The following is a 12,525-nucleotide window of genomic DNA, read 5'->3' as shown; positions in this document are numbered from 1 at the left end:
GATTTTGTACCCATAAATACAAAAAAGAAGTTGCTGTTGTGGCTTATGAACTGGGTCACAAACTCACAATGTAGTCCAGTTGAACAGCGAAAGCCCATTTTAATTTTTAAACTTAAGTTCAAATTCAAATTTTTGAGGTCGATTCAGTTTACTTTATTTTTAGTCTTCATTTTTGTTCAGGTCATCCTATAAATTTAGTTTAGAAAATTTTAGTTCGGAAAAACAGTAATATTAGGGTATTTCACTATGGAGTAGAAATTATTGTTGAATTTGTTGCATTTAGCAGATCATATACACTAGCAGAGGCAGAAGCCTGGCAGGTAGCGTTCTTGCCGTACTAATACTTAAAAAACAATTGCAGAGGACGAACAAATTGAATTATATAGGACTATGAACAGCGTATGGTTAATCAATAAATTGATTTAAATCTACATCTAATACATTCGAGGTTATTAATCATGTCGAGTGTGGTCTACATATCTGATCAAACCTACAGAACTTGATTACAAAATGGTTCCCAGTAACCAGATGTGGAGGAAAAGCCAATATGCAATAAGCCCTAGTCTTGCTCGTGGGCGACTCATTAACATTCGACCACCCGATACCCTGTCAGGATTGAAACATTGTGTTTAGCAGCAAGCAAACAAAACTATAGATGTAACGCATACTCATCGTCCAGTTTAGAGTCTTTAGAGCAAAGGATTTAATGGAGAAATTATGTACACAAGGCCGATATTTTTGTACGTCTCAGTTCCATTCACCATATAATTCTACGTAAAGGGCGAACTTTACCAAAAAGATCATACAGAATTACAGATGCTGAAATAAAATTTCTTTAAAGCTGTCCTTTAAAAGTATATTAAAAATCTTTTTATTTGTCGTTTTATATTTTTCCATGTATTACCTCTTTTTTACATTTTTCAAAAAACTTGCAGTATTATTTATGAAAAGGAGATAAATCTAGCTATTTTTAAAGATCATTTATTATAGGTATTTCTCTCCGTCCTCCTGGAGGACGTCCTCCCTACACACACATGAGGAAGATACAATATTTAATTCTCATTTTGGTCCTCTTCATGTGTGTGTAAGGAGGACGTCCTCCGGGAGGACGGAAGAATTTCTCTTATTATAGAGTATATATAACTAGCAAAACATCATTTTCCAATGTTTTCTTAATTTATGTGTACCATTCTAAAACGACAAATAAAAAGAAACGGAGGAAGTACATGACAATATGACATACAAAGGATTTAGTGTGTAATAGAGACTTACCAGAACCCATCTACCCGATCAGCTATCACCTTCCCTTGACTAGGAACGAGACCTGATGTATTAAGGGATTTGAATACATGACCTGCAAACAAAGAGTAAAGTTCGATCATTGGTCTGGACAGTTGTCATCACTGAAACAATGTGTCAAATTCTTAAGCTTCAAACCTTTATCTTCAACTGCTTCTTCATTATCAATCAACCGGCTGGTCTCTGAGTCAATGTTTACTGCAATGTGATCACTTGATCCTTTCCACGTCGTTCTTAATTGAGTAGAAGATGGGGCAGGAGATATCGTTGCTTTAGACACAGAGCCCTGGACAATGAATCGGATAGTTAGCAATTTATATACCTACCCAGGCATGATCATGTGAAATGTAACAAAAGCTCCTACAGAACGCAGTTACACAGAAACAAATGCAGCACAAAACAGTCTACAGCACAGACAAAGTGGATATGGTCAACGTAGAATAGACAGGCTGATAAAAAAAATAAGTTCACATAATTGATAATTCACGCGGTACCCCTGAATTTGGCCACTTTGCACAAAATACCCAAATTTTTGATCTGAAAAACTTAAAGAGGCCATAACTCGTGTTTACGAACTCAGAAAGTGAAGATTTTTTTTTTCAAATCGATCATCTTTCCGAGTATTACGATTTGAAAAAAAAGTTTGACGAGTTTGGAACTCGTGACCACGAGATATACTCACTCAAAGTTTGTTCGGTCGAAAAAACTTTGACGCACAAAAACTCCTAGTAGCGGAATCCAAATGCAACAATTTTTTTTTCAAATTATAGTTCTCGGAAAGATGAGCGATTTGGAAAAAAATTTCGTCACTTTTGGAACTCGAAAACACGAGTTATGACCTCTTTAAAATTTCCGGATCAAAAATTTGGGTATTTCATGCAAAGTGGCAAACCTTAGGGGTACCGCTCCCAAACACGTTTAAAAGTACAAACAACCAACTTCAACAACACCAATGAAAAACAAAGAAATACATGTAGGTCATAGAGACAATGTTAGAACTTAGGAATGACAAGCACTCTTACCACATCTTCAATTTCAGAAATCTCCGATGCAGACGGCAGTGAGGGTGCTTCAAAGATGCCCCTATCCTGAACAGAGTCGGAAGAAGCAACCCTAGATTGAAGTGAATCTTCAAGTGACTTGACCTTCAGTGATAAATCACTAGTTATCTTCTGGCTTCCAAGCAACTTCGAATCAAGTTCACGGATTTCAGATTTTGAATTTTCAGTCTCCGTAATGAGTGCCATGATCATTTTTTCTAAATGTTGTAAAAGATCCCTCGAAGCAACAGGTCTCTGGTCTACAGACGCATCACCTCTCAGTTTTTGAATGATTCTCTTCAGGCCTCCTTCAATTATAGACAATTCGTCTTTAACCTCAATCAGTTCTTGCTCATTACTGCTCTTCCAAGTCTCTGTATCAAGATCCTTTGCTTTTGATTTCAAATTTTCATGTTCCGAAACTACTGTCCTTGCAAGATCTTCCAGTACTTGGACAAGATCGCTTGAAGCAAGAGGTTTCCGGTCCCAACTTATATCACTTCTCAAAATTTCGATAACATTTTGAACACCTGCTTGCATATCAAGTATCTCCCCTTTAAACTTGGCTGATTCCTTCTGGATATTGATGCTCTTTTCTGCCTCTAACTCAAACTCAAGGGCTTTGGATTTCCAATTTTCGGATTCCAAGATGGCTGCCATTACCAGCTTTTCTATTACTTGTACAAGATCATTTACATCAAAAAGTTTCTGGTCCTCGGGAATATCTTTAGTGGAAAACTTCTGAATAATTCTATTCAGACCATCTTCCATGTCAACTATTTTGCTCTTGACCTTTTCCAATTCTTGCTCATGGACAAAACTACTTTGAACTTGTTCTTTCAGATGTTCTGTTTCATGAATTTGAGCAGAAAGAGCAGTCTGGAGATTTGTGTTTTCATGAGTAAGGGAATTAATATGATCTTGCAACTCGGGATATTTGTCAATGATGTAAAACAGCTTGCCTACATGGGCTGAAGCTGAATCCTGAGGCTCCAAGTCCCGGGCCTGTAAAGCTTCCATGGAAACTTCGATTTTGTTCGCTCTCTCCAGGAGATTTTTGACATGAGACGACCAAATCTGAGCCTCTCCAGCTTCTGAAACATTAAATAGAATCGTTAAAGCTTGATGCGGGATTGGCATATTTATAGACAAATAAGAAATTCAATACTATCTCCATCACAAATTTATTGTCCCATTTGACCTTTAGTGGTCAACCAATGGCAACTTTGACCATTAGTTTCGTCAAAACATGTAGCATATATCAAAACATTGGTGATGTTCGATTTAGCAAAACAACTGTTTTCATATAATCATTTAAGAAAGGAGTATTAGTAAATGCACCTCTCTCTTTGGTCACCAAAGCGGTCTCAAGAGAAGAAATCTCAGCATTTTTCTCCCTTAAATGAATTTCAATTTCTTGATAGTTTTCCAACTTAAGCCTCAGCTCACTGCATAAATTTTGTATGGTAGCTATATCAGTCTCCAACTCATGAACCTTGTTGCCGTATAGATCTCTTTCCTTCATAGCCTCGTTTGCTGCAACTTTAGCTTCGTTAAGGCTACTCTGCAATTCCTCAGTTGCAGATGAAAGCGAGTTTCTAGAATTGTGCAGCTGCTCACACACACTAGAAACTTTTTTACTAGCCGATAGCAGCCTAGTAATGGCTATCGCATATTTGCTTTCACGAAAAATTGGGTCATTTTCTCCTTCAAACTCGAGAGTTGAACTGAGTTCTGGCATTTGCTTGCTCAGTTCGAGCTGCAGCAGTTGAGTGGCATCAGAACAAGCAGACAGCAGACTTGAAACATCATCTTCCAAAGCAGCAACTTTATTTTCCAGCGCACTATAATCTGTTTCCATATTCTTCATCTTGTGAACCATAGGTGTTACCAGTTTGCTAGTAGAGAGCAATTCTTGCAACATAGAAGCATTTGACTCGTTCACAAAGGACATTAAACAGCCAACATGCTCAGTTAGTGCTTTGTTCTTAACATGGAAACTTTCCGTCATCTTCTGAACATACAAAGAGAGGTCACTAGACTCTACTACATCAACACGATTGGTAGCAACACCCACGGGCAAAATGTCATCAAGGTTGGTCGAAAGTAAGTTTGTTAGATGAGAAAGATCCTGCAAATGAAAGTTAAACATCAGAAAACATATGAAACAAACAAAATCAAATCAAATATAAAAAAAAGAAAATAAACAAACAAAATAACCGAGTAACAGTGTAGGAACTTATAGAGTAATTTTATTCATAAACTGCATAAACAAGTTACAAAGGTAGGTTCCAGATAAGGACAGATCCACATCGAATCTACATGGGGTCGTCATACAAAAATAAAAAATTTACATATTTATTTAATGACTTGGCGATTTTTTACGGGACCTCATAAACCAATTTTTCTAGGTCATAGGGTCATGGAAGCGGGGGCTTGGGGCAACTGGACAAATTACCAGAGACAGAAGGAAAAAAAAATGAATACAGGAAGTAATTGTACGAACAAATTTGACAGGTAACACAGAATTTTATTGAAAAGAAAAAAAAAAGAATTTGATCACATTGACAACTTAGCAAAACTGTTGTATATTACCTCTGAAGCGGCCTGTACTTCTGGATCGATTTCAGCAAACTGACTTCTGATATTTTTCAACAAGCCTTCCATCTCTTTGAGGCTTTCGTAATTCGTCTCAAAGCATTTTCTCAGAGAGGAGATCACAGACTCATCTTCCACGACTAGTTCAAGTCCTTTAAGGTGATCAAAAAGTCCCAAAGTCTTGCTCTCTAAGCTTCCATGAGTCCCAGCCAACTCCTCCAAGCATGCATTTAATTTGGCACTTACTGTAGATAGTTCCTGTTCTGTGGTCTTCTTTTCATTGGACAATTCAAACATGTCATTTTTAGCTTTGGCAAGCTCGTTTTCAAGGGTTTTAATCTGTGACTGTGCGTCTTGCAGCTTGCCAGCTTCCTCTTTAAACTTCTTCAGGTCATCCTCCAATTTAGCTCTACTGATCTCGGCTTCGTTACTTTCATCATGCAAGACACTTAATCGGGTCTCCAGTTGAGATACAGTGTCTTCAAGAGATTTAACCTTTGTTGTAGCTTCTGATAAATCAGCGATCAGAACAACAATCTCCGATTTAGCTTTAACTAATTCAGCCTCAGAAGCAGCACTAGATGATTCAGCTTCTTCCTTCTCTTTCACAAGCCTTGATACATCACTCTCGGCAAGTGCAAGAGCATTCTCAAGTGTTTTCTTAGCTACTTCAGCTTCTGCAAATAAAGACGCCTCTCTCATTGCTCTCTCCAGATGTTGTTCAGTAGATTCCCGTGCATTTTCAAGCTCCCTCTTCTCTTCAGCAAGTCGAGAGAATTTCTCCTCCGCAACTTCCAGTGCATCTTGTAATGATTTGATGCTTGACTGTGCTTCAGCAACCTTGAAGGTTAATGCATCAACTTCAAGCATTAAATTCTTTAACTGTTGCTCTAACTGCTCTTTAACAACTTCACATTCATTCAGGTATTCACCAAGCCAATTTAACTTCTCAAGAGGCTGCTCAAAACGTGAAGTTTCAGGTCTTCCAATGCTATTTATAGACTCCATCACAGCATCAATCAGCTTGTTTCTGTCTAAGAGATCCCTCTCAAGTTGATCCCGTTGATCTTTCAGAATAAGGAGATTTTCCTCCAGCTTCGGAATTCCTTCAACCTGAGTAGAAAGCCTACTACTTTCACTCTCATAGTTAGAAATTATTGATTCCTTCTGCTGCAATTCAAGCTTCAAATTTTCAATTTCTGAACTTTTCTCCGTAATGAGTTGCTTTAGTCCCTCTCTTTCTTGCACCAGTCCCTTCCCCTTTTTAACTGCCATTGACAACTTCTCCCGTATTAGAGCAGATTTATCCTCGGTTCGTTCAAGATCCCTCTTTAGGTTGTCATTTTGTTCTTTGAGGGTGGTTGTTTCTTCCGACGCTTTTCTAAAATCAATGTACAACTTATCCATCTCTGTTTTCATCTTCTGGGTCTCCTCTTCCAACAATTTATCACGAAGAACCAAGTCTTGGTCTTTAACATATAAGAGACTCTGCAGATTCTGAAGAACTTCTTCTTTGGTTTCAGATGATTCACGAGAAGAACTCCATCGTTCTTTTAGAGTTGACAGGCAATTTTCCACCAGCGTAGCTGTTTCCGAAGTTTGGCTATCAGCCACAGAGACTCCAGCAGCCTCCAGCAAAATTTTCAACACATGGTCCTTCTCTGACAGAACTTGACGCTCTCTCTGGATGGTTAAGTCAAATTTGTCATTCATATCTTCCAAAGCCATTTCAATACAGTCCTTCTCCACTAAAACCGTGGACAGTGAAGTAGTTAGCTGCTCCATTTCATTCTGTGCAGTCTTGCTTATCATCACATTTTGATCTCGCAACGAACTAATTTCAGCATTAGCCTGGTTTAGTGCTTCTGCTGTTTGGCTAACTTCATCTTGCAACATTACTATGTCAGCCTTGGCCTGATCAAAAGATTTTGTAAGCCAACCAAGTCGAGATTCAATATCAGAGAAGGAAAAATTTTCAGGAAGATCAATAGACAACAATGCATCGGCCAACTGATGGAACTTCAGAGAAACATCCTTTAATGCATCGCGCTCATTTACAAGCCATCTGGTTTTTTCGGTAACATCCTTAGTCATCAATCCCTCTGGTACGCCACACTCGAACAGAATATCTTCCAACTTTTCAAGAACTAGATCCTTCTGCACTATGACTTCCTGCAATGCTGCACCCGAAATTTGACTTTTTATCAGTTCCTCCTTAATTAGCTCAGCAGCCTCTAATGCACTCGATTTTTCCTTCAATTCAGAGAGACAATTTTCGATTTCACTTGTTTTACTTGCTAGAGCTTGCTTTAACGTGTCCCTTTGTTGAACCAACGCCTTCCCCTTTGTCACAGCTAAGGAAAGCTTTTCTTTAGTGTTAGAATACCTGTGCCTTTCTTGATCGATTTCTGCTCTCAATCTCTCAAGTTCAGCATTAGCAGCCTCTGCAATTGCTTTGTGCTTCTCAAGTTGTTCCTTCACTTCACTGTGTTCCTTTTCAAAATGGCTCAGCCTCTCGGCAAAATCCATTTCCTTCCTTGTAAAAGCAAGTAATTCGTCATTTGCAGCAGCAAATATTATCCCGTAATCGGTCTGCCCCGCAAGATCAGGCCTTCGGTCGGTCAAATACTGCCTTAGCTGATCGCTTTGATAAAGGAACCAGTTGTAGTTTTCAATCAAGCTATACAAACTTTTCTCAATGTGAGCTATTTTCCCAGTAGAAGAATTATCGGACAAATCCCCCACATAAACTAAAGACGAAAAGGAATTTAGCATCCTGTTGGTGACATCGTCTATGTACTGATCCTTCTGAAATTGAACCTCAGCTGATTCATTTTGAACCGAATTCAAATAAGAACTGACGATATCTTGAGATACTACTGCTTCTGTGGATTCTATATTTAGATCCTGAACTTCTTCCACGACACTCCGGAGAAACATGGTACATTCATGAATCATTTCATGCAATTGGGCTTGATCTACGTCAGCATGAAAATGATTATGAGATCGAGGTTGACTGTCATGTCGCAGTAACTGCTTGTTTGTGAAATCCATCATTTGATCTCGAAGGTTTGCTATCCCCTTTGCAGCCATCTCCATCTCATCCTACATCAAAAGACAGAAGACTGATACATTTCAACAAAATTTCACAAGATTCTCAAAACAAAAGGTAAGAGAGAACACTAGATAACCTTATGTTCCTTCAAAATGCTTTCCTTCTCATTTAGGGTCTTATCTAACATGGCTCGAAGTCTTTCCATCTCATCCACCATGTAATCATTCTGCATTTCATTGTCCAACCCATGAAACCTGGCCTGTTGCACATGGCCACTATCTTCTTCACCGTCTGTACTCCCTTGAGCCTCAGTGAAGGCCGAAGAATCTCGGCCATCAGGACCCAAATCCTCAGGGGCATCCATAAACATATCCTCCCTCCCAGCATCCTCAGATACCACCACTCCATCAGAATCTCCACCACTCCCATTATTATCTGTATTAACCATAACACCATCCTCATTACTGTTATTACTATCTCTTGAGCTTGATTCCTGCAATAGTTCAGCACAACATGAGTTTGTCAGAAACAATTGAAGTTGCTAAATGCTGCACAATCATTAACGTAACTAGAGTATGTACAGCAGCGAAAATTCACAATAACATGAGTGCACACTTGCTAAGCACTCTCTTCAAAGAGGTGAAAATGATATACATCCACAATAACAAATGTCTTATATACGATTTCCATCTCTACATCTTATATTTACTTATCCACTTGCTATGGGTCATTTTCAATGGAGAGTTTGCTCTCCGAGTGGTCCTAGGGGAGAGCACATAAAGAGCTACTCTGCATTTTGCTCCATGTAGAGCTTACGAGTGCAAGCTATTTTGAGCAAATAACACTATTGTTTTACCCTCCAACAATGCCAAGCACCTTGACACGTTGGATAGCTTCCATTGTACAAGCTCTAAGTGGCTGATCAGTTTTCTCAATTTGTGTCGGCATAAGTCTAAAGTGGCTCGAATTTCTTTGCCCTCTCAGAGTATGAATCTACCACAAGTCTACAAGCGAGGTCAAGGGAGTTCCTAATTTATACAGCTGTTTCTACAAACTCTACCTTCATAGTGTATTTTTATTTTTTACCATTAATGTAAACTGATTTCGACTATCTAATACTAATCCCTATAAATCTAAACAGTAAATACTACACAGTAATCAACATTAAGCTAACAAAAAATCAAACAAATGCAATCAAAAATCGCAGCAACGCAAAATACATCAATCAGTTTCCAACTACTGGAAATAATTAACACCTGACTGTTAACTCATAATTACTCTACACTAATCCCAAAGCTAACAAGAAATCGAACAAATGCAATCAAAAGCGCGGCAACGAAAAATACAACAATCGATGTTAACTACTGGAAATAACTCTGCCTGATTATTCCTAGCTCAGATTACACTATGTAATACTAATCTCTATGAATCTAAATAACAAAGACTGCATTATGATCAACATTAAGCTAACAAAAAACCGAGCAAATGCAGTCAAAATCGCGTGACGAAAAACGCAACAATCAATGTGCAACTTCTGGAAATTACTATTCCTTAAAAATCTAAGCAATAAAAAGCACAATAAAATCAAAATAACAAAAAATCAAACAAATCAATGTACAACAGATAGAAATAACAATACCTGATTATTAATTAACTCAGAATTTTCACCGACAACTTCATCATCATCATTATGAACACCTACAGCAGCTGATGATTCCGGAATGTTCTCGACATCATCATTTTCCGCCATTTATAACCGTAATCACATCAATTCAACCTAAATTTGATCACTAATCAACAATAATATTACAAATCTGCAAATGTTAATCATCATGATTAATTAAATTAAATTAAACTAAACATGATGATTAATTAATTATTAAGATTAATAAAATGAAGATGATTAATTTACCTGGAAAATAGAATGAATGAGAGGAAACGACGTCGTTAAAGGAAGGGTTGACTATGTCGTTAAGGGGTTTAGATCGGAGGTAGAGAGGTAGAAGAAGAAGGATACGACGTCGTTTTTGCGTACGTCTCTAGCTCATGTATTTTTTTTTAATAAAATTTCTGGACTTATTTATTTATTTATTTTTATTAGGAAATAGAAAACTGTTGGTGTTACGTTATGAAGGTGTTACGTTGTTTGGACCAATAGAGTGTGTTGGGAGGCTAAGCGTAACACGATGTATTGGGCTTTGAGCCATGCGTCAATACCATTCTATCTAAAACCCATCATTATGATTTGTAATTAGATTCGGTAAAATTGACCCGAGACAATCAGATGAAAGTGGTCTTGAAATTACCTAACGCGAATATGAGTTGAAGTATGAATTGACTAGACTTGAACTTTGATTGGATAAATAAAAAGTTGGCAAACAATAACACGACATGAATCCGACATGAAACTAACGAGTTGGGTTGAGGTTTAATGAACCATTTATGTAAGTGGGTCGACACGAATACGAACACCACACGAGAATTAATTGGGCGGGGTTTGGGTTGATTTCTCTAGACACGAACCCGACACAAATGATCTATTTACTAAATTAATCATAATTTTTCTTGATGATCATCACATAAATATACTTCCACTTTCCAAATATTGTCACGATATAAAAACACAACCCAATTTGTTTATTAGGTCTAAACCCAATAATTACTTGTCCAAAATTGCCATATCATAAATAATCTAAATTGGCCCAAATGCCCCAAAATGACAAGTAGTAAGGCAATTTTTTTTTTTTTTTTTTTTTTATGATTAGGAAATCCGCTTTCGCTAGCTTTGGTGTGCGCCGGTGCGTGATAACTAGCAAATCATGTACACGAGATCATCCATCCTTTTTAGGGGAAGACAGACTCAAAGTTTGTAAGGCATAGCCCATGCCATTTACCCCGCAAGATTTGCTCTTGGTGGGCCTTGAACTCGAGACCCTTGAGAGTTTCACCCAAATTTTAACCATGCATTAGACTCCACCCTTGCAAACAAAATGCATATAATATGTTTTAACCACTTACCTGAAAATTGGCTCAACTCAAAATGCCCCATACCTGAAAATGACCCGACCATAAGTGACCCAAACTCGAAATGACCGGACAACAGCACACAAAATATTGATCTAAAACTCGAAATAATACTTGACCAGAAGCGAAATGTGCAATAAGCTGAAATGACCTAGCGCAGATGACTCAAATCAAGTCAAACCCATTTGACCTATTTATCATGTATATTTGTAACACCACGATCAACATATATGATTTCGTGATTTATAACTCTCGGTCATTGTTATGACGATGTACTTCTTCACCGACAAAATGACATATTTCAAGAATGACAATAACATTTATCATAATATGGATGTTTTAGTTTAGTTTGATGCCTAATTGATCAGTTAGTACTTAAACCGTAGACCGTTGTATGATTTTCGTTTATTAGATTTTGATGATAACAAATAACCTTAAACTATAAAATACAGGGTCTGAGTTAGTACTTACACCGTTGTAAAATTTTCAGTTATACCTTTCATATTCTGCAGAATTGCAACATTAGTCGTATATACGTAAGAAGTAATTTAATAAAATGTTGCATTCCATAAATATGTGTGAATAAAATTTAGTCCCCTCATATGCAATATCAAGTGCGAAATAATAAATGACCCTAAGTCGTAACACATGCTCCTACTCAATATCACACTATGAGAGCAGTGCATAAATGACTCCAACCATCAGGGTTGAGCAAACTATCCTATCATCCAAACTTATTTAATAGCGTACACATAAATACACTCTTAAAAACTATTGGAACACTAATAGTCTGGAATTACATGTAATGGACAGAAACACCCCTAATTCTATTATAGTCACAGGCTGAAAATTAAAGGGCGAATTAGTCATCATATATCATATAAACTATTAATCCAGTGTCCAAGGGCATCTTTTCCGTGCATTAGGGTCACCCTATTTAATATACCGTTTATATTCATAACCAGTCAATTAATTGAATTATCAACCTACAAAGTACTAATTTAGAATCGGATATGCTATCTTCTGCTCAGGCGGTCCGGGCCAAATGACAGACAGTATGACGAGGAGAGTTTCTCTCCATTTCCTAAAAAGAAATGAAGAGGTCATTTCCTTTCGGTGGTCGAGATCGTATTCTGACATATTAAACGGCTCAAAATTTATGGGTAAAAATAAAGGGATAATGAGATTTGGTGAGAAAAATATTATTAAATGAATTTAAGAGAATAAATAGAGAGAAAATGTCAAGAAAAAAATAAGGGATATTCTCTCGTGTACCCCCGAACTTTTTCGTTTTCTATGGTGTACCCCTCTTTTTTCGCAAAAAAACTTTGACCGACAATAATTCTCTGTTATGAGTTCAGAAAACTGTTATTTTTTTTTTCAAACCATTTATCTCGTCAAGGCCTTCAATTTGAAAAAACAAATCGCCGCTTTTTGAACTCGTAGCCGGTAGTTATGGTTGGTCAAACATTTTTTAACGAATAAACTTTGACCGACCATAATTCCCGT

General features: G+C 37.4%; 1 protein-coding gene across 3 annotated transcripts; it reads right to left on the bottom strand.

Moving 5' to 3' along the window:
* Positions 1–355: 355 nt before the first annotated feature.
* On the bottom strand, positions 356–10,177 carry LOC141598566 (trans-Golgi network-localized SYP41-interacting protein 1). 3 transcript variants are annotated; one of them, XM_074418247.1, is made up of 9 exons: positions 9,905–10,177; positions 9,632–9,806; positions 8,129–8,485; positions 4,935–8,042; positions 3,681–4,470; positions 2,322–3,433; positions 1,438–1,585; positions 1,273–1,354; positions 356–606 (listed from the first exon to the last, which is right to left on the bottom strand). In XM_074418247.1, exons 2-9 carry the CDS (start codon positions 9,740–9,742, stop codon positions 504–506), a joined length of 5,811 nt encoding a protein of 1,936 aa, XP_074274348.1. In that variant the 5' UTR covers positions 9,743–9,806; positions 9,905–10,177; the 3' UTR covers positions 356–503. The 3 variants fall into 3 exon arrangements, with proteins under 3 accessions (XP_074274348.1, XP_074274347.1, XP_074274349.1); XM_074418246.1 differs by having other exon boundaries at positions 9,632–9,782; positions 9,905–10,136; XM_074418248.1 differs by having other exon boundaries at positions 9,632–9,769; positions 9,905–10,120.
* Positions 10,178–12,525: the final 2,348 nt, after the last annotated feature.

This window comes from Silene latifolia, chromosome 9, assembly GCF_048544455.1.
Source record: "Silene latifolia isolate original U9 population chromosome 9, ASM4854445v1, whole genome shotgun sequence".
NCBI lineage: Eukaryota > Viridiplantae > Streptophyta > Magnoliopsida > Caryophyllales > Caryophyllaceae > Silene > Silene latifolia.
Note: the sequence above shows the minus strand (reverse complement) of the source record. Positions and strands in the feature narration are given on the sequence as shown.